The 22,105-nt window shown below is 52.1% G+C and overlaps 1 protein-coding gene across 4 annotated transcripts in view; it reads right to left on the bottom strand.

Moving 5' to 3' along the window:
- MBP (myelin basic protein) overlaps positions 1-22,105 on the bottom strand; it is a 105,061-nt gene that overhangs the window by 43,433 nt on the left and 39,523 nt on the right. For all 4 annotated transcript variants that reach the window (XM_061399498.1, XM_061399496.1, XM_061399497.1 and 1 more), the window contains exon 3: positions 17,918-18,005. In XM_061399498.1, the coding sequence (XP_061255482.1) occupies positions 17,918-18,005 (88 nt within the window). The remainder of the gene's footprint in view (positions 1-17,917; positions 18,006-22,105) is intronic.

Raw genomic sequence — 22,105 nt, 5'->3', positions numbered from 1 at the left:
TGGTTCCTCTGCCTTTTCTAAAACCAGCTTGAACATCTGGAAGTTCACGGTTCATGTATTGCTGAAGCCTGGCTTGGAGAATTTTGAGCATTACTTTACTAGCGTGTGAGATGAGTGCAATTGTGAGTAGTTTGAGCATTCTTTGGCATTGCCTATCTTTGGCATTGGAATGAAAACTGTCCTTTTCCAGTCCTGTGGCCACTGCTGAGTTTTCCAAATTTGCTGGCATATTGAGTGCAGCACTTTCACAGCATCAAGTTTCAGAATGATGATTTCAACTGGAATTCCATCACCTCCACTAGCTTAGATATTAGATCTAAGCTAGAAGAGATATTAGATCCTCAAAAACCAAGAGAAGGTGATTAGGTTTCCCACAGCCCATAAAAAAGCAAGCAGAAGCTCAGAAATCGAAACTGATGGACAACATGACTTCTTCAAGTGATCTTTATAAATTTTGATTCTCCACTGGCTTCTGTGGTGGGAGGATGGGTTGGACATGCTGTTGCAGGAGTCCCACTGCAGAGCTTTGTGGATAAGCAGTCCCACCTCCCGACCCACCCCTCTCCCGGCTCAGCAGGGACCACTCAGAACCCCAGCCTCCTTCCGCAGGCATCTGTCCCCCCACAACAGAGTCCAGGGAAGTGACTGTAAGGGAGGCAGACGTGGTTTCGTCTGGTGGACCTGGGCCCTGGCCAGATGATGGTTGATGGTGTGAAACTGCTCAAATGTCCAGGTCACCTTGCTCTGAGTGGGGCTAACATCGGGCCTGCTGATACACGTGATCCAACAGAAGAACATCTCGTCTCATCTCACGGGATCGTCCACACAAGAAAGCATCCTGCCCACCCCGCCTGTGGGTTGCCAGCCCCTCTCCATCCTGGTGGGAGTGGAGGCACCGCCCTGGCCACCAGGCGTGGGGCCTGCTGGGCTTGGGTTAAACACAGATGCCGCCCTTCCTCCCTGAGATGGGCCCCCAGGTGCTGGCCTCACAGAGCGGCCCGTGGGCTCTGCCCGAGAGACTGCCGGGCTGGACTGGAGCTCAGCCCAGGCGCTCAATTCCTGTCCTGCCAGGGGCTTCCTTAAACCGACAGCCACAAACCAGGCTATGAGAACGAGGCCTTGGACAGAACCTCAGGTGAAAATGACGGGGACAAGTGCGTGGTCCAGAGGGATGAAGGGCAGGGGGGAGCCGCTCCTCACGGGCAGCGGCCAAGTGTGGCCGGCTGCCCACGCGAGCAGGAGGGCCCGGGCACCTGCGTGTTTCTGATGGGACCAGGCCATTCCTGCAGTGGGGCTGGCGGGGCCTGAGGAGCCTGGAATTTGCTAGTGTGGGCCAGGGCGAAGAGGACTCTCCTTGTTTGTGGAATACTTCTGTCCCTGGCACTCGGCGCTCGGGGTCACCAGGGAGGGCGGAGGAACAAGAAGGCCCATGGTTACGGCCGTGGCCGTGCAGGGGCAGACTCTGCTTCTATGAGAGGCACGCGGCCGCCCGCAGAGGTTTCTTGACAACTCTGCCACAAACGCATCTTATCAGCCCACCCACGTCACACGAATGCCTCCTTTGTGGACACAGAACATACAGTTTTTATTTACTCTAAATAGCTGGCCCCTGGAACCCTCCCACGGCGGGGATGGGGTCACAGGCGAGGGAGCCCCACGCAGAGCCGGAGAAGAAGGGGGGTGGGCAGGCTCCTCCCCAAGCCTCTACCGCATTCCCTGCTCCCCAAACCCAGCTGCTGTCAAGACAGTGAGATTCCGAAGGGCCCGATGTTCACAGGGTTCCATTCCTTGTGCAGCCTCTGGGGGTCTCACGGTGACCCTGCACAGGCGCCAGAGGCTGCAGGACCCCTGAGAAGGTGACACCACGGGCACCACGACCCTGTCAGCAGGGACAACACTGAACAAATATGTGGTGCCCCTCATGTCATTGTTCTGACAACATGCGAGGAGCATAAAACAACATGTTGTTAATGCCAGGGCATTTTGTTACTGTTATTATTATTTTTATGTTGCAAAACTAGCTTGGGAATACTTTGTGTAAAAACCCATAGTTTTCCATCCACCCATCCATCCACCTACCCAACCACCCATCCACACATCCAACCATCCATACATCCACTCATCCATCCATCCACACATCCATCCATCTATCCATCTATCCATCCATCAATCCATCCATCCACTCATCCACACATCCATCCATCTATCCATCCATCAATCCATCCATCCACTTATCCACACATCCATCCATCCATCCATCCATCCATCTATCCATCCATCAATCCATCCATCCACTCATCCACACATCCATCCATCCATCCATCTATCTATCCATCAATCCATCCATCCACTCATCCACCCACCCATCCATCCACACATCCATCCATCTATCTATCCATCCATACATCCACACATCCATCCATCCATCTATCTATCCATCAATCCATCCATCCACTCATCCACACATCCACCCACCCATCCATCCAGACATCCACCCCTCCATCCATCTATCTATCCATCCACTCATCCACCCATCCATCCATCCATCATCCATCCATCCATCCACTCATCATCCATCCATCCATCCACACATCCATCCGTCCGTCCATCCATCCACACATCCACACATCTATCAACCCACCCATCCGATATTCATTTCATGCCTGTGTGGGCAGAATGCTAAGAATGGGTCCCAATCTTCACCCCTTGTATAATCCCTCCTCTCCGAGTGTGTGGAACCCATGAACATGACAAGGTGTATCTATGGCAAAGCAGAGGTTCTCTGGGACTATTTCACTAACCACAGGAGCCTTTGGAAGGCAGAGTCTTCTTCATCTGGGGACAGAGACTGAGGCCAGGGAGAGAGATCCAGGTACAGGAAGGATGGGGAGCATGTTGCTGGCTTTAGAAACGGAAGGACCACCCGCAGGGTCCAGTGACTGGCCTCTAGGAGCCTAGGGGGCCGGCATCGTCCACAGCTCACTCTGCAAAAAACAATTGATAGGTTTGCTCTCGGGCGTTTCAGTAACTGAGAGCACGATGCCGAGGTCTCCTCTTGGGCACAGATCTGTCCCACTGCCCTGTCGGTCCCTGGGAGCCGAGGGAACAATGGTGTCAAACGTCTAGCGGCAGAGATGGCAGTGCCTCGCACAACGTCTGCCTTTCACAGGCGCCTCCCAGCACCTCCCAGCGCCAGTCTGGTGCCAGCCAGTGTCAGCCACTGCTCTTTTTAAGGATAAAAATAACTTGAACACGCTGCAAGGGAAGAAATGGTCAGCGAAATACTTTAAAAAACCCCTCAGGAAATAAGACATGATGTTTCAGATGAAGAAAAGTGATGTAACAGATAAATGGAAATAAAGGAAACATTCCAAGATACCAGTTATAAAAATGGTCTCAGGTAAACTGTCTTTATCTGCCGCTTTAACTGTTCCCAGATGCATATTGTTTTAGTTAAGGGTGTGCTAACAGTTTCAGGTTTTTTTGCTTTGTTTAGCTCCTTTTTCAGAAATTGTTTTTAAACAGTTTATCATGATCAGACACCATGTACATTTTATCAAGTATCTGACTGAAGAAATAGAAAATATTCCCTGTCTACTCATGCAGTAAAGGTAGACACTTGAAAACACTTATTCTGAAAATTCTGAAATTAAGCAAAACAGCTGCTTATGATAATCTATATTGTGTGGTATAACTTTGAATAATTTGATAATTCCATAAGGAGATTACCATATGCAGAAAGTCAACATTTCCATATCATGAAAATAAATTCATACACATACACCTGGGTGTATTACCAAGTTCTGCAAAATTGAAGAAAAATTGATCTCCCCAAATCTCACTGTGACATTTAACATTTTCATCTCAGATACAATTTGGCATCATTTGTTACAAGTCCTGGATTACTTTTGAGGGGCCCTGGTTTCTGAGGAATTGGAAGAACAATGAACAGTGCAACCTGCCAGGTGGGGGAGCGGGTCCCTCGGAGTGAGGTGCTGTCATTACCTTGCTCACCTGTGATCACCCAGGCCAGCACCCACGCTCACCTGTGGTCACCCAGGCCAGCACTCGAGATCACCTGTGATCACCCAGGCCAGCACCTGCACTCACCTGTGATCACCCAGGCCAGCACCCTCGCTCACCTGTGATCACCCAGTGTCCTCATCACCTGTGATCACCCAGGCCAGTACCTGCGATCACCTGTGATCACCCAAGGCCAGCACCTGTGCTCACCTGTGATCACTCAGGCCAGCATCCACGCTCACCTGTGGTTGCCCAGGTCAGCATCCACGCTCACCTGTGGTCACCCAGGCCAGCATCTGTGCTCACCTGTGATCACCCAGGCCAGCACCCACGCTCACCTATGGTCACCCACACCAGCACCTGTGCTCACCTGTGGTCACCCAGGCCAGCACCCACGCTCACCTGTGATCACCCAGGCCAGCACCCACGCTCACCTGTGGTCACCCAGGCCAGCACCCACGCTCACCTGTGGTCACCCAGGCCAGCACCCACGCTCACCTGTGATCACCCAGGCCAGCACCCACGCTCACCTGTGGTCACCCAGGCCAGCACCCATGCTCACCTGTGGTCACCCAGGCCAGCACCCTCGCTCACCTGTGATCACCCAGGCCAGCACCCGCGCTCACCTGTGATCACCCAGGCCAGCACTCGCGCTCACCTGTGATCACCCAGGCCAGCACCCATGCTCACCTGTGATCACCCAGGCCAGCACCCATGCTCACCTGTGGTCACCCAGGCCAGCACCCTCGCTCACCTGTGATCACCCAGGCCAGCACCCATGCTCACCTGTGGTCACCCAGGCCAGCACCCGAGCTCACCTGTGATCACCCAGGCCAGCACCCATGCTCACCTGTGGTCACCCAGGCCAGCACCCGAGCTCACCTGTGATCACCCAGGCCAGCACCCATGCTCACCTGTGATCACCCAGGCCAGCACCCATGCTCACCTGTGGTCACCCACACCAGCACCCATGCTCACCTGTGGTCACCCAGGCCAGCACCCTCGCTCACCTGTGATCACCCAGGCCAGCACCCATGCTCACCTGTGATCACCCAGGCCAGCACCCATGCTCACCTGTGATCACCCACGCCAGCACCCTCGCTCACCTGTGATCACCCAGGCCAGCACCCTCGCTCACCTGTGATCACCCAGGCCAGCACCCATGCTCACCTGTGATCACCCAGGCCAGCACCCATGCTCACCTGTGATCACCCACGCCAGCACCCTCGCTCACCTGTGATCACCCAGGCCAGCACCCATGCTCACCTGTGATCACCCACGCCAGCACCTGTGCTCACCTGTGATCACCCAGGCCAGCACCCACGCTCACCTGTGGTCACCCAGGCCAGCACCTGTGCTCATCACCTGAGATCACCCAGGCCAGCACTGCTCAAGCAGGTCTGGAGCAGGTGGCAATGTCCCTTCTGGCCTGAATCTCTATATATGTCTAAATGCAGTGCATGAAAGTCATCCTTAGAAAGTGGCTGCTAGGGACAAAGCTTTTAATCCCTGTGAATGCTCTGTACATGGTGAAGCAGTGAGCTGTTGCCCTGTGTTGTGGTGTGAGGGGTGTTAGCTCATCTGAGGGCTTTCCAGGGGGACCCTGAGCAGAGGGAGGAGGGACTCAGATCCCCTGGGGGCTGATCCATCCACATCTGTCTAGACCCTGTGTTAATGTGTGTTACTCTCACGCCCAGACCTTTGGGCCAAGGATCCCGCAGGTCAACCAGCGCCATTCCTGTGGGCTCTCGGGTCCGGACCCTGCCCAGTCACCACCCTGGACATTCCCTGACCCTGACTCTTGCTACCGCCTGGCACCACTGGCATCAGGCGCGTCCAAGCTACTGAATCCCCGGCTCTGCTGCTCCTCATGCCACCCTTGTGGCCCTGCAAGCCCCACCCTGCCAGGGTGTGAGGCCCTTCCCTGTGCAAACCCCACCCCGCCAGGGTGTGAGGCCCCTCCCCGTGCAAGCCCCACCCCACCAGGGTGTGAGGCCCCTCCCTGGACACCAGCAGACACCAACCGCACCTGCTATGCTGCCCAGTTTTAAGTCGAGGTGACAGAGGTGTTTCAGGCTCTTAACCTTGATGAGCTTCCCTGACTCCTCAGGACAAGTTGCCTGCCCCTTGGCCCCGTGGATGCCGCAGGGCCAGCACCTTGCTGACCCGGGGCAATGCCTAGGGAACCGACAGAGAGGGCAACTGGAGGATGCAGAGAGGGAGGCAAGATCCTGGGACTGTGGTTCTGTGTGGCCCAGAGCGAAAGGCTGTGACCCAGGAAACATCTGGAAACGCAAGTGCAAGGAGCCGGGCCGGCCCTGCCCTCATGGCTGCTCCTGCCTGTGGCTGGCAGCTCTGCAGCCTCGTTGCGGACCTGTGGCATCCCCCAGGGCTGGCCTCTCTGATCCTCAAGGACAGAGGACTTGGCGCCCACCCACTGCTGATGAGCCAAAGGCCAAAGGAAAACTGCGTGCAGACTCGCCTTTGCTCCAAGTGTCGGCCCCCGGCTCCCGACGGCTCTGCGCACAGCATCCAGCCCCCAGCCCCTGCTGTGCATGGCCTCCTGGCCCCAGGCTGCTTGGAGGGGACACCCGGTAATGGCCACACTGGTCTCACCCTGCAGGGATGGCTCAGGGAGACCCCAGGACTCATGGAGCCCCTCATAGAGGCCAGCCCTCTGCTCGGGACCCTTCCTGGAGTGGGGGGCGGCCTCCCTACTGCTGTGCTATGCTCACCTCCCCCCGCAGCCTGCAGCACCCCCACTGAGGGGGTTCTTGCTCATTCACACCTTAGGAAACCCAGGGATTATGTGCTGTGTCAATAGACAAGATCAGATCTGAAAAGCTAAAATCAAGTTAAACTAAAAGAAGAGAAGAAAAACATTCATTAAAGAGAGTTGTAATTTTTTTCAAGTAAATATGCTTTGAAGAAATGGAAATGTCTGTTTTCTTAACAACAGTGGTTATAATGGTTGTATTTTTGCTGTTGTTGTTGTCCTCTTCTGTGTGTGTGTGTGTGTGTGTGTGTGTGTGTGTGTGTAGGTGTGTAGGTGTTCACACGCACTCCCAAGGTTAAAGGATGCCCTTTGTAACAAGATACCTCTGGATACATTGATCAGTGGATGAACAGGCTCTTGATAATTACAATCGTGGTTTGCTTTCTAAGTAATCAGCTCACGTGTCAGGAATTAATCTGCTTATTCTTTCTCATTAGAGAAGGAACTCGGCGATGGCTGGAGGAAACAGGTGACAGCTGGGGACAAAGCAGCCTCTGAGAGTAGCAGGCAGACAGAGGGCCCTGGCCTGGCCTCCCCAACCTCCACACAAACAGCAGAGACCACGGACAAGGCAACACTGATCACGGGATTAACTGATCAGTATTGGCAGTATCTGACTACAGCAAGCTAGCAGCATGGCTTGAGGACAGTCGCCCTGTGGAGACATTTAAATGACAGGTTTCCTAACAGGAAGCACCTGCACCATGACCACTGACCTCCGACCTCTGGGGTCACTTCTGCCAACCTCTGCAGGTTAGAGTGTTCCCACAAGGACTAGGATCACTGGGATAAACAATCACCAAATCCCACACTTTTCAATATGTTCCTTCTTCTGTAGCAAGGCCATCTTCAGTTTAAAAAATTACTCTCATGAATTTAATCTCTTTTTCTATTAGAAAAATTACAAAGAGTGAAATTGCTTGAGTGATGGCAAGTGGGTGGAAACAGGAGACCCACGTTCCCCAACAACTGCAAGGACTGAAAACAATCACACATTTGTTCTGAGGGAGCAACAGAAAACGTTACTAAAAGTGTGTGGGGCAGGAAGGTACCGCTTGAAAAATCCAGCAGCAAAGTTGAAGCAGGAGTCGGTGGCCAGCTTGTGCACGGATCTAACATTCGTGTCAGGGACATACAGCACTTCATTGATACACACAGTTAACAAAATGTGAAAACACTTAATGATCTGCACATTCAAGTTGCTGGGCCAGATTGCAAGTTAACTACAGATGATAACATGTGTGTATCTCCTAAATATCACATTTCACTTATATGAAATAAAAGTCCAGGGTCCCTTGGTGTCTAGGAGCCTCGGAGCTGTCTGCCAGTGAGGCTGATGCTCCTCCTGAACGTTTGCAGAGATGGAAATGTGCTTGTGCACGAGCCAAACAGCCAGTCCTTCGAGAGCGCGTGAGATCGCCCACCACCCTTCTCCCCAGTGCAGGAGACATGAGAGATGCAGGTTCCATCCCTGGCTCAGGAAGATCCCCTAGAGAAGGGCATGGCTACCCAGTATTCTTGCATGGAGGATCCCATGGACAGAGGAGCCTGGGGGCCATAGTCCATGGGGTCACAAAGAGTCCAACAGGACTGAGCAACTGAACTGAACGTAACAGCCTTTGTGGAAACGAGGGAAGGCAGACCCACCTGTCAAGGATCCTGGAGGACATGGCCCCCCTCCCCCAAAGGAATAAGAACAGACAAGGCCACGGCCACCTCCTGAACTGGCGGGAGGAGGACAGCTGGCCCAGAGAGGCGAACTGGCCCTGTCCCGCTAGTAACTCGGCCTTGAGGGGAAGGGTCTCCGGCTAACCTGTGAATCGGAGGTGAGAGCACTCCAGCTGCATGCCAGCACCCGAGGCCATGTTAGGAGTTCTGGTCGGGTTGAGGTGGAGATTGGACATGGTCCCTTTTCCTGATGGAAACTAAATGTGGGTGCTTTCAAGGTGGGGACCCTAGACCCACCAGGCTCACCAGTCACAAGAGTGGTGTGGAGGAGGGGAAGGGGCCACGAGGGGGCCACGGGGCTTCTGAGGCCCCGGACCTCGGCTGAACACGGGGCCGTCCGTCTGCCAGGCCCTCACAGCTGCTATTTGTGTCGGCGCGGCCTGTGTCCCTTTTTGTTCTGGAAATGGTCCCGTTGTCCTTTTGTGAGTCTGATGGCCTCAAGTGACTCTGAGCAGAACAAGCTATTCCACAAGCCAGGGCGAGCGGGGGAGCGCCCAGGCAGCCGACCGCGGGCCTCTGCCCGTCTGACCACCAGTGCGAGTCGAGGCCCGGAAAGCTCGCCGCGCGGAACGGGGGCCTCACTTCTGCCTGGACCACAGTCCTCACGGGGTCTTGGCACTGCGGGTCCCCAGCGGGTGTGCTCAGACATCCCAGCAAACAGGCAGTCACCTGCCCCCCGGCCCCTCCCACGTGCAGGACCCACGGCCCCGCCCACATCCAGGTCCCCCGGCCCCGCCACGTCCAGGCCCCCGCGGCCCTTCCCACGTCTAGGCCCCTGGCTCCTCCCACATCCAGGCCCCCTGGCTCCTCCCACGTCCAGGTCCCCCGGCCCCGCCCACGTCCAGGTCCCCCGGCCCCGCCCACGTCCAGGCCCACCTCCCGAGCTGCTTGCTCAGCCGCTGCCCAGGGGCAGAACGCCTCAGGAGTAAAGGGCTCAGGTGGGTGGTCACACTGGCTGCGGCATCCTTGGTGAAAAGCCGCAGTTTGCAATGGTGTCTTAGAGAGAGGAGGGGCGGGGGGCGGGGTCCCAGGTCCTACCACCCTTCCGTTATCCACCGGGTGACCGAGCTCCTCTGAGGGCCGCGGGTCGGGCTGTGGGAGGCAGACGACACACGATATGCCGACCCCCACTGGAGGGCTGCAGCCAGAGCGGGCCCACGGACCCTCAGTGCACGCGAAGGACACTGTCCCCTAAGGGACGTGTCCCCACGTCACAGCCTTTGGGTAGAAGCCGTCCACCGCCCCAGAGTCCCTGAGGACAGGGAGCCTACCCTCGGTGGGGTGTCACACAGCTCAAGTCGTGACACTGAGCTCTGAAGGCTGAGGGCTTGTTTCAGGGCTGGCATAGCCCCCCGTCCCTGCGCCGCTCTCTTCTGAGGGGGCTGGTCACCTGGGTGTGGAGGCCTGGGGAAGGGCTGCCAGGGCAAAGGCCCTGAGCTCCAGGAGCCAGGAGCAGGTTGGGGCGGGGCAGGGAGTGCCGGCCTGCAGGGCTCCAGGGGTGTGGGGAGGCTGGGGGACCTGCGAGCAGGGGTGATGAGGGCAGAGGGGAACGCTGAGGATGGAGGCTGGGTTCTTGGAGGCATCCAGGTGAGCCGTGCTGGTGGCCTGGACCATGTGCCCTGACAGGTCCCAAGCCAGCCAGTAAGTGCTTCCCAGGTGGCGCTAGTGGTAAAGAACCTGCCGTCAATGCAGGAGACACAAGAGACTCAGCTTCGATCTCTGGGTACGGAAGATCCCCTGGAGGAGGGCATGGAAATCCACTCCAGTATTCTTGCCTGGAGAATCCCATGGAGGAGGAGCCTGGTGGGTTACAGTCCATAGGGTTGCAAAGAGTCAGACACGACCGAGTGACTTAGCACCCAGCACAGTGAGTAAGTAAGGCGAGCTTATGCGGATGCTGGAGGCTGGAGACCAGCGCTCTCGGCAGAGAACACACCAGCAACGCTGCCCACCCTGTCCCCGCAGGAAAGGGACAAAGGAGCGAGCCGGTGCTCAGACTCCTGGAGACGTTGGTGAGTTATCGCTGCTGCTTCAGTCGTGTCCGACTCTGTGCGACCCCATAGATGGCAGCCCACCAGGCTCCCCCGTCTCTGGGATTCTCCAGGCAAGAACACTGGAGTGGGTTGCCATTTCCTTCTCCAATGTATGAAAGTGAAAAGTGAAAGTGAAGTCTCTCAGTCGTGTCCGACTCTTAGCGACCCCATGGACTGCAGCCTACCAGGCTCCTCCGTCCATGCCTGGAGTTATCGCTAGACGCCCCTTTCTCTTCTGCTGTTTTCCTCTGATGATCTACTTCATCTTTAGGAAAATGAGGCTCAGAGCAGAAAACCCAGAAGAGGGGGCCGACTCACAGCCACGCCCATTTAATTTAAATACTGTACATGTGATTGAATACCACATTTGTATATGGACTAGTTAAAGGTCATGGGGGCTTCAGGCAGGCCGCTTGGATGGATGAGCTGAGGGCCACCGCCTGCCTGGCTCAGCACCTGCCCTGGGGACCAGCCTGGCCTCTTATGGACTGTTTAACTCCGATGACCCCCCACGACAGCCTGGAGCTCTGCGGTGCTGGGAGCCCCTTCCACACGGGAACTGGAGCCCACAGAGGCTGAGCCTCCCACCCAGAGGTCTGCTCCACACTCCCAGCTGCTAGGTGATACAGCCTCACTCAAGAAATAAGATGATCCCAGAGGCCAGGACATCGGTCCAGCAGCTCATGGTGGAGGTGGTGGAGCACACCTGACACCTCACAGGCACAAAACAAACCTACGCTCACCCTGAGGGCGTCACCCGAGCACCTCTGGGAGCTGTGGGCCTCAGCTCAGTTCAGTTCAGTCACTCAGTCACGTCTGACTCGTTGCGACCCCAAGGACCGCAGCACGCCAGGCCTCCCTGTCCATCACCAACTCCCAGAGTTTACTCAAACTCATGTCCATCGCATCAGTGATGCCACACAACCATCTCATCCTCTGTTGTCCCCTTCTCCTCCCGCCTTCAATCTTTCCCAGCATCAAGGTCTTTTCCAATGGGGGGCTTCAGCAAGAAATAAATACAACTGAGAATGGGGAGAGTGCCCCCAGAGGACTGTCTGGGAACTACAAGGAGAAACTAGTACTTTAAAGACCAGGCTTCACAGGTGGCTCAGTGGTAGAGAATCCACCTGGCAATGCAGGAGACCCTGATTTGATCCCTGGGTTAGGAAGATTCCTTGAAGGAGGGCATGGCAACCCACTCCAGTATTCTTGCCTGGAGAATCCCATGGCCAGAGGAGCCTGGCAGGTGACAGTCCGTGGGGTTGCAAAGAGTTGAACACAACTGAGTACTTTAAAGACACAAGGTATCATCTTATTCAGTCAAATACACAGAGAAGTGAAACCCTACGATGTTTCACTGCTCTAACAAATTTGTCAAATGAGCGCTGCCTCTTTCCCTAAGGACCATCCTGGACAAGCCCCTGTTCTCCTGGTGGGGCTCAGAGCAGGGCGGGTCCCAGGGCTGCCATCCTGTGTCTCCCTCCACCTCTGTCTTCCCTGTCCTGGCAGTCAAGACTCTCATGGACACAGTGAGCGGATGGACAGGATGATTTCTAACATCCCTTCAAGTTCTCCACTTGTGACTTTTACTCCATGGTTTTTATCCACCCAGGAGCTGCACTCACAGGATACTGATTCTATCGCTTGTCTGCTTCAGGCAGCAGCCGGTTCATAATCAGCAGCTCATTAAGGCTGCCCTCAAATATTCCGGGGAAGAGGTTGTGCAGTGATCGTTTCTGAAGGACTTGGATTCTATCTGGGATGCACTGAGCTGCGTCTGCCAGGCAGGACAGAGTGGCTCCCTCATCTTCGGCTGTTACTGAACTGAGATAGAATTTTAGATCAGTAATGACTGCTGCTTATGGATTTTGTAACTCAATCTGATCATCATAGCATATTAAATATCACTTCAATAGCATCTCAAAAAGATTTCCTTGTGGAAGGTTCTTGGAAATTAAAAAAAAAAAAAAAAAAGCAACTTTTTTTTTTTCTTTTTAATGCTACATGAAGATTCTCAGGGCAATATCTGTCTGTGGCAGAGTACCTTCCAAACTTGGCCGGGCGTTATCTCAGGCCACACAGAGCTCACAGGTCCTCCCCATCCAGTTGGGAGTCTGTTTCCACTTGCCGTGGGCTCTGGCACCAAGGGCACCTCGAGCCTCAAGGAAACTCATTATCCAGTTGATCACTATTTGCATATGAAACAAATCACCAACACGCCATAAAAATACCTTGAGGTCACTGACTGCCACGTGATCGCCTGTGATAACAATTTAAACAGGAAAACACCCGCGCAGTGTGCTAACTACAGCTCTGCTTCCTTCGAGGAGCACACGCAGACGTCTGTCTGAAAACAGCAGCTGTCACTGCGGCAGACAGGGGTGGGGCGCCTGCAAGCCCCCAGGTGTCCGCTCGATAGTCACTCACAGTGGTTCTGTTGTCACCTCCACGTGCTGGCGAGGAGGCCGACACACAGACAGATGAGGATGGACATTGCCCCAGACCACACGCTAAAAGGTGGGGAGGGGGAGTCGATGCCACCTGCCCTGTTCATGGAGAAGCTGATGAGGTCTCACTTCCATCAGGCAGCTGGGAAGCTCCAGGTTAAATGTCAAATTCAACTGCAGCAACTGCTGCACAGTCAGCAAATGTACATGGGGCCTTACTTCATCTGCACCTGTTTTTTTTTTAATGTTTCATTTCTTTGTGTGTTTTCTCAGAGTAAATTAACTCTGGCCTTGTAAAATAAAAACACATATATATGCATATATATACACACACACATATGTATGTATATATTCTTCTACCCACTTAAAATAGTGATAAAGAACCCGCCTGCCAGTGCAGGAGACGTGAGAGATGTGGGTTCAATCCCTGGGTCAGGAAGATCCCCTGGAGGAGGACAATCCACTTCAGTATTCTTGCCTGGAGAATCCCATGGACAGAGGAGCCTGGTGGGCTATAGTCCATGGGGTCACAGAGAGCTGGACACAACAGAAGCAACTTAGTATGCATGCATGCCACTTAAAAAATATATTTATTAGTAATACATACTTTATATGCTTTATAACTTTATACTTATATGTGCTGTGCTGTGCTTAGTCGCTTAGTCATGACCGACTCTTTATGACCCCATGGACTGTAGCCCGCCAGGTTCCTCTGTCCATGGGATTCTCCAGGCAAGAGTACTGGAGTGGGTTGTCATGCCCTCCTCCAGAAGATCTTCCTGACCCAGGGAACAAACCTCTGTCTCCTGCATTGCAGGCGATTCTTTGCCAGCTGAGCTACCAGGGAAGTCCCTATACTTATATACATATACTCAAATGTTTCTAATGTGAGTACTTTCCTCCTGGACATTGAACCTGGACAATTCTATGTCCATTATCTGACCTAACGTGGTGCGGCCACGTTCTCAGGATCCCGTGACCCTGTGAGCTGCACTAGCGTCCATCCAGGGTGACAGGACTCCGTCTGCTCTGACTTCGGAGATGAGCGGCATGTCTGGAAGGGACCACGGTAGCTCTGGAAAGAGCAGGGCTGCCCTCTCTTGGAGACTTCTGTCCTTTGGGCATCGTCAGGGAGACCTGAGTCTTCTGCCCGCATGGGCTGAACCACCTGCCCTGCTTTAGTCCCCTGACTAGTGAGCTCTGGGGGAGGGGTTGGGGTGAGTGTCTACCTTTCTTCCTGCCAGGATTTCCAACCACAAGGCTAGTTTGTGCCAAGTGTGTGGGTGTGAGGTTCAAAAAAAGCCCAGTAACTGTCCCACCACAGAACACCCTGGTTCCCCAAAACCCAGGCAGCTCATGGTTCTCATAGGGTGTGACTGAGTCCTAAACTGTTTCTTCCTCTTTGAGTGACCAGGCAAAACAGTCCCAAGTGTTTCCACCTGTGGCCCAAAGACAAATTACAGAAAGATTTCCAAGAGCGTGCCAATGAGTTATTAACTTAGATCTAAATCATTCAGTAAAAATTTCCCAGGAAATGAAAAAGTAAATATAACTGCTAAGTAAGTCTGGAGCTTCCCAGGTGGCACAGTGGTAAATGCAGGAGACCCAGGTTCGATCCCTGGGTTGGAAGATCCCCTGGAGAGGGCGTAGCAACCCCCTCCGGTATTTTTGCCTGGAGAATCCCATGGACAGAGGAGCCTGGCGGGCTACAGTCCATGGGGTTGCAGAGTCCGACATGCCTGAGCCCAATAAAGTCTGCAGGTGCTCCCCAGAGATGGAGGAAGTCCCTCTGGTTTGAGTTGCGCAACTCATGGCTTCAGGCATGTGAGCCTGGCACTCAGCACATGTGCGGGGTCAGTGCCGGTCAGAGGCTCTAAACTCTCCGTCGGGCCTCTAAGTAGGACTCTCACAGAGCTGTCTTGACCTCCGCTGGGACCCTGAGGATATGCATTCCGCAGACTTGGGTTAGGAAAAGGCTGATGGCCTCCCCGCACCTCTCACCCATCCCTGAGTTCTCTGACACGTGGACAAAATGATGTCCAGGAGCCTGAGGAGCATGGTTAAGTGGCTGCTGGTGACTTGTGGCTCATGGACCATCATGGGAGCAGAGTTTCTTCTTGTGTTTAGGGAGTTTCTGTCTGGTCAGGGAAAGACCCAGTTGCTGATTTCATTGGAGTGACATTTGTATACACTTCAGAATTTGACAAGAATTCATATATACATCCCTCAAGAGTAGATAGTCAAGACTGATAGCCAAGATTATTTCAGCCTTTTTACCCGTCTTCACTTTAGACTGGGTGTCTTTGGCCCCCAGGAAGGCATTAGGCTCGGGAGATTATATGAAGTTCAAAAGCAGACATCTGACAGCCCTGCAGGGCCCACATCTGCGTGACTCAGGAGAGCAGAGCACCAGGCAGGGGGGCCTGGGAGGGGCCCCGTCCCGGGCCACCCCATCCGCGGCCACACTTCCCCCCTGCTGTGACCCAGCGGTAACAGCAGCTCTTGCCCTGAGGCTGACAAGCAGGGCACTGCTCCCCAGTCACCCCGATGGGCTGAGAGCCTGGCTGTGAGCAGAACCTCAGACCAGCGATATTTGAGCTGGTCTTACTGTTCAAGGCACCGGGAGCGCACAGTCCACAAGACAGGCAGAAGCTGGCTGATGGCACGACTCTTCCCAGTAAAAAGCAAATCTAGCTTTGGACTGGGATGTTTGCACTTTCATTGGTTTTCACATTCAACTCTAGATAACAAAAAACTCTCCAAATTGCAGATGGATCTGAGAAGGTTAAAGAGGGCTTCCTTTCAAAGTACTTCAGGAATTATACCACATTTGTAACTTAAGGAAAAGGCTTATAATAGATTTTTTTCATGTCATACAGATATTATACACATGTATATATCAATAAAACTGTGTGTGGGCATGCTGATAGCAAAAGAGAAGGCTGATGTTGTTATGAATAATCCTAAAAGCAATTAACCTGCAGAATAATGATAAAGATGATGCTTACTTTAAAACTAAGTGAGCTTAGCCAAAACAACTCTAAAAGCCCGCTCTTCTTTGTATGTAGAACCTAAAATTGGACACTTCTGTTTTGTCACCTTCTTTTATGTGTTTATACACATATGCGGTTGGAATAGAAGACTAAAGACACCTTTTAATCTAGAGGATTACAGGCAGCTTTAGTGTTTAAGTCACTGACACTCAGGCTCTGTACAGACTCACAGACTGTGCCCCCCCCTCTAGACCCTAAGGCACGCAGGCTGCTCTCCAGGCAGGCTGCCCTCTCTCCCCTTTCCTTTGCCTCCATGGAGTGTAAACCCCACCACCAAGAGGCGCCGGGCTGTTCAGGCCCCAAGAAAACCCGCAAGGAAATCAGCACACAGCAATGGCTCCTATCCCGCCTGCCTATCTTGACTCCACTACACTAATCCTCAGGGCTTCATCTCTGGGCCTTTGGGTTGATTTTTATGGAAGCTTAAGATACTGAGAAAGTGGGCAGTGGTAGTCTGTCTAGTTCCAGCCTTCTTGTGTACCGCTCAACAAGGATGAGATTATAGAAAAGGAAAGGATTTTTTAAAAACAGTATTTAGAAAGATGGTAACAATAACCCTGTGTACGAGACAGCAAAAGAGACACTGATGTATGGAACAGTCTTTTGGACTCTGTGGGAGAGGGAGAGGGTGGGATGATTTGGGAGAATGGCATTGAAATATGTATAATATCATATATGAAATGAGTCGCCAGTCCAGGTTCGATGCACGATACTGGATGCTTGGGGCTGGTGCACTGGGACGACCCAGAGGGATGGTACGGGGAGGGAGGAGGGAGGAGGGTTCAGGACGGGGAACACGTGTATACCTGTGGCAGATTCATGTTGATATATGGCAAAACCAATACAATATTGTAAAGTTAAAAAATAAAATAAAATACATAAAAAAAAAATAAAAACAGCAGATAAATTGGGAACAAAATTAAAAAAAAAAACAAAAACAAAAAATTGGGGTGGATTTTCCTGCCTGATAAGTGAAGTGTGAAGAGACTCTTTTTTGGAAATAAGCAGAGACCCAGCCAGACCCTGTGGGGAGGCCTCATTCTGTGACCGTCAGACCTGCAGGCAGGGCTGACAGAGGCTAAGGTGTGTCTTAGCAGCCAGAGAACAGCCCTCCGTTTTGATAAGCGAGCTACCAGGAGCCGGCCTCTAGGAATACAAACACGTGGAGCAAGGAGCGACACTTAGGGCAGGTCTGCTCAAGTCCCAGCTTGGCCTGTGGCCCTGGGCGAGCCACCAGGGCCACCATCATGCGGCGGAGGGGACCCAAGAGTGAACGTACAGAAATCGGTGGGAACACGCCCGTTCACTCCTGGGGTGAGAGGCAACCTCCGTCTCTAGGGCGACGAGTAAGTAAACTTTTACAGAAAACATATTTCCCAACACCTCCTGAGTCACTGTCGGTAGTTAAATAAACACCAGCGTGTCCAGGCCCTGGGACCACTGCCCTTCCTCATTAGATATTTCTTATGTGCACTGTTACCACTTCTAATGTCCACACCCAACTGATCAAATAAATGATCGGAGAAACACCGTATAGCAAGGGGAAACCTGGGAGATTTCTGGTGTCTGTGGGCACAAAACAGCACGAGAAACCCAACCAAGAGCACAAGCAAGATGGAGACGGGTACTGCGGGTGGCCAGGGCAGTCTCATATGGGGGCGGAGGATGCAAGGGTGTTCTCAGGAGGCGGGTGGAGGGAACTTAGCCTCTAGGTTTCTGCACAGCCTGCTCTTCTAACAATGAGAACGGACTCACAGTTCACTCATGTAATTAAAAAGTTACACCTTCTCCCAATGAGAATGTGTTTTCCCAGGATCACCATAGGAAATCACATCTTCTCATTTTCACGTTACGTACCAAACACATCACTGTCTTCTGAGATCTCCCGGGAAAGGTCACGAGTGTTTCTCTTCTTTTCATGTTCTCCTCTGTTAGTTTCACTGTCCTGGGGGGTGGAAAAAAAAAAAACACAACATAAACTCTTAAAATAGTCTAATATGTTTTCCTCCTGACACATTTTGGAGCTGATTAACAAATTCTCACATCCATCCTCAAGGTCTGAGGTGGAATTTCAGTTCAGGGTGTGGATTTCTGTACAGGATGTGGAATTCTGCTTTGTTTTCTCTGCCTGAGCAAGCAAGCATCCAGAGGATGTATTTCCATACAGAAGACACTGAAATGATTACATTAAACATGCTAGACATCATCCCATGTATCTCAGGAATGTGGCTACTTGGTCCCTGTTTTGGACTGTGAGCTGAAAGCATGGGATGGAATTGATACCAAAACTGATTCCCTTGGGTTCTAACTTTCTCCCAGTGGTAGCCCTGGGAGAGAACAGGACGTGGAGCTACTGACTGGTTCAAAACTGGGAAAGGAGTACATCAGGGTTTAACTTACATGCAGAGCACATCATGAGAAAGGCTGGGCTGGATGAGTCACAAGCTGGAATCAAGATTGCTGGGAGAGATATCGAGAACCTTAAATATGCACATGATACCACTCTAATGGAAGAAAGTGAAGAGGAACTAAAGCACCTCTTGATGAAAGTGAAAGAGGAGAGTGAATAGGCTGGCTTAAAACTCAACATTCAGAAAACGAAGATCATGGCATCTGGTCCCATCACTTCATGGCAAATATATGGGGAAACAATGGAAACAGTGACAGACTTTATTTTGGGGGCTCCAAAATCACTGCAGATGATGACTGCAGCCATGAAATTAAAAGAATCTTGCTCCTTGGAAGAACAGTTAGGACCAACCTAGGCAGCATATTAAAAAGCAGAGACATTACTTTGCCAACAAAGGTCTGTCTAGTCAAAGCTGTGGTTTTTCCAATAGACATGTATGGATGTGAGAGTTGGACTATAAAGAAAGCTGAGTGCCAAAGAATTGATGCTTTTGAACTGTGATGTTGGAGAAGACTCTTGAGATTTCCTTGGACTGCAAGGAGATCCAACCAGTCTGTCCTAAAGGAGATCAGTCCTGAATATTCATTGGAAGGACTGATGCTGAAGCTAAAGCTCCAATACTTTGGCCAACTGATGTGAAGAACTGACTCATTAGAAAAGACCCTGATGCTGGGAAAGATTGAAGGCAGGAGGAGAAGGGAACAACATAGGATGAGATGGTTGGATGGCATCACTGACTCAATGGACATGGGTTTGGGTAAACTCCGGGAGTTGGTGATGGACAGGGAGACCTAGCGTGCTGAAGTCCATGGGGTTGCAAAGAGTTAGACATGACTGAACGACTGGATAACAGCAGCAGCCCTGGGGGAGAGCCCCTTCTAGGGTGCATGACTGATACTAATGTCCTCGACCCACCTGGACCTCTGAGGGGAGGGGCTGGACTGGCTGGGTCTCCATCCTGTCTCCTCTGGGAACCTGCACCCTCAGAGTTGGAATTTCTTCCCTCCCTTCCCCCACTCCCTCTGCTCTTTTATGGAGACCATTGTGCTCTTTTTTGGATGTGGGGGGACCCCTTGTCTTTTTTCTTGTTTATGTCAATTTTTTTTTTCCAGGGTGCTTTTTGAATTTAAAAATTTAAGTGCACAAAATAGATGTGGTTCAGTTCCTATTTTAAATCAATGTTATGGTATTTAATTATTTTCCTATGAAATGCCTGTGCTTGACATCAAATTCAAAAGGCACTGAAAAGGTCACGGGGAGATGGGTAGGCTCCCTGGGCACCACCCAGCTGCCACCCTGCCTGCGGGTGAGCTTCTAGCCTCTGTCTTCCTCAAAACAGCCTGGGCTCATTGCAGCCATTGCCCAAGTTCACTCCCTTCCTCCTCCTTTTTGTGTTTATGTAAATGCTGCCACACTCTGGATATGGCTCTGCTTCTTGCTCTGTCACTGAACCGGGAGTCCTGGAGAGGGCGTCCCTGAGGACATGCTGTCCTGGTCAGCGGGGACCCAGCCCCGCATCACAGCGTCACTCTCCCCAGGTGACAAGGCTCCTGCCCGTGACCCTGTGACCTGTTATGACTGACGCTGCCTTAATCCTTGCTTGCTTGCTCAACGTTGCACAAGACACATTTCTGGAGGCTGAATGAGTCAAACTGTAATCTTTTAAAGACAGTGCCTAACTTGGCTTCTGGCCAGACCATGGGCAGCCTGCCTCGCTGAGCTCCCCTCCCTGCTGCTTCACTCTCTGGGCTCCATGCACACTTCGCATTGCTATCTTTCAGATCATCCCTTCCGCCTGACCTGGGGGTTCAGGCCCTCACGGAGCTCCACCCAACGTCAGTGGCTTCCCTGCCTCCAGTCCCATTCTTGTGTCCTCCCTCCCCCCATCCTGTAGAGTTGAGCTGGTCTCTACTGTAGACCAATATGCCCCATCCCTGTCTCCGCACCAACACTGTAAACTGTTTGAGGATGGGGCCTTGCCTGATAAATCTTTCTAGCCCCAAACCCAGCACAGTGCCTGGTCCCCCACAAGTGCTGGAGAGAAAACTTCAATTTTATGCTTTTTAAGAGTAGCTTGAGGGCAGGAGGACAAGGGGACAAGGACAGAGGATGAGATGGTTGGATGACATCACTGACTCGATGGACATGAGATTGAGCAAGCTCTGGGAGTTGGTGATGGACAGGGAAGCCTAGCGTGCAGCAATCCATGGGGTCACAAAGAGTTGGACACGACTGAGTGACTGAACTGAACTGAAGACTAGTTTTAAATGGCTAAGTTCTGTTTTAGCAGAGGGAGCCAAAGGTAACGTAGTACGCATTTTTTCATATCTACCTATTTATTTTTAGAAGAGAGTAAAACCTGGAACAGAAAGAATTTTGTGATAGATTCTTTCATCAGCTATAAATTCTTGTTACCTGTGCTGGTTTCACGTGTCCCTTCTATGCTGGTACCAATACCAGGTGTGTGCTGTGCTAAGTCATCTCAGTCATGGCCACCCCTTTGTGACCCTATGGACGGTAGCCCGCCAGGCTCCTCTGTCCATGGGATCCTCTGGGCAAGAATACTGGGGTGGGTTGCCATTTCTCCTCCAGGATATCTTCCCCACCCAGGGTTGGAACTCGAATCTCCCTGCATTGGCTGGTGGGTTCTTTACCACTAGCGCCATCTGGGAAACCCAGCAATATCATATCCTTCACTAACTACAAAATAATAAGCTTTATTGGAGAAGTGGTTAATTCAATACAATTTAGCTGTTACTATAAATCGTTGTGGATATTTTTCCCCACGTTTTAAAATCAGGATGCTCCTGCAAAATCAATGATGTCTTCTAACTAGAATGGACAGTGTTTTCCTTCTCGGTAAAACTCAGTAAAACAGTGCTGAGGGTCAGGGAGGATGGTTCAGAGGAAAAGCTTGATATTTCAGGCAAATTACTGTGCTTTCAGTGAATAGAGGCTTATGATATGGTCACACAGCTTCCTCACATCCATGGGTGAGGCTGGAGTGGCATCGTGCTGAAGAGATGCTTCGTGTCTCACACCATGCCTCACGAAGCCTCTGGGCTGTGGTAACAGGGCGCCCTTCCATCAGAGCGCCCACAGGTGCAGCCCCCGGCGCCGGCGGTGATACAGGCAGGACCAGGGAGGCACCTCCCCCTCCGCCCCCACCTTCTCCCTTCTCCTACCAACCCTCTACTTGAGTAAACATCTCTCCCCCACACCATGGAGCACGAGGGTGTGTGGAAAGTACATGCTGCCCTGGGAAATTTACTGACTAATTTCTGTCCAAAGAAAAGAACTTGTTTCTGAGACCTGATACTGCTGCTATTCGTGAGTATAAAAAACATCCCTATAAAGAACACATTTTCAATAAGTGAAATGTCCATGCATGACACAAAGAAAATAAAGGCGATGTGCCTCAAATGGGATGAAATTTTCATGATAAAGAAGAGCTTCCTGTAAGTTATAAAATGTGATAAAGGGCTCAACCTATAAGAGGGTCAGGCCCAGGACACGGAGACCCCAAGTGTCCTTGTCCCAGTGCGTCCTGATTCCTAAATTGTGTCCGTGACTGTAAATCTCTGAGTGTGTGTCAAGCTGTTAGGACTCCTTGTAATATTTGTGGCGGTTTTCCC

The sequence above is a fragment of the Bos javanicus genome, chromosome 24 (genome assembly GCF_032452875.1).
Source record: "Bos javanicus breed banteng chromosome 24, ARS-OSU_banteng_1.0, whole genome shotgun sequence".
NCBI classification, from domain to species: Eukaryota; Metazoa; Chordata; class Mammalia; order Artiodactyla; family Bovidae; genus Bos; species Bos javanicus.
Note: the sequence above shows the minus strand (reverse complement) of the source record. Positions and strands in the feature narration are given on the sequence as shown.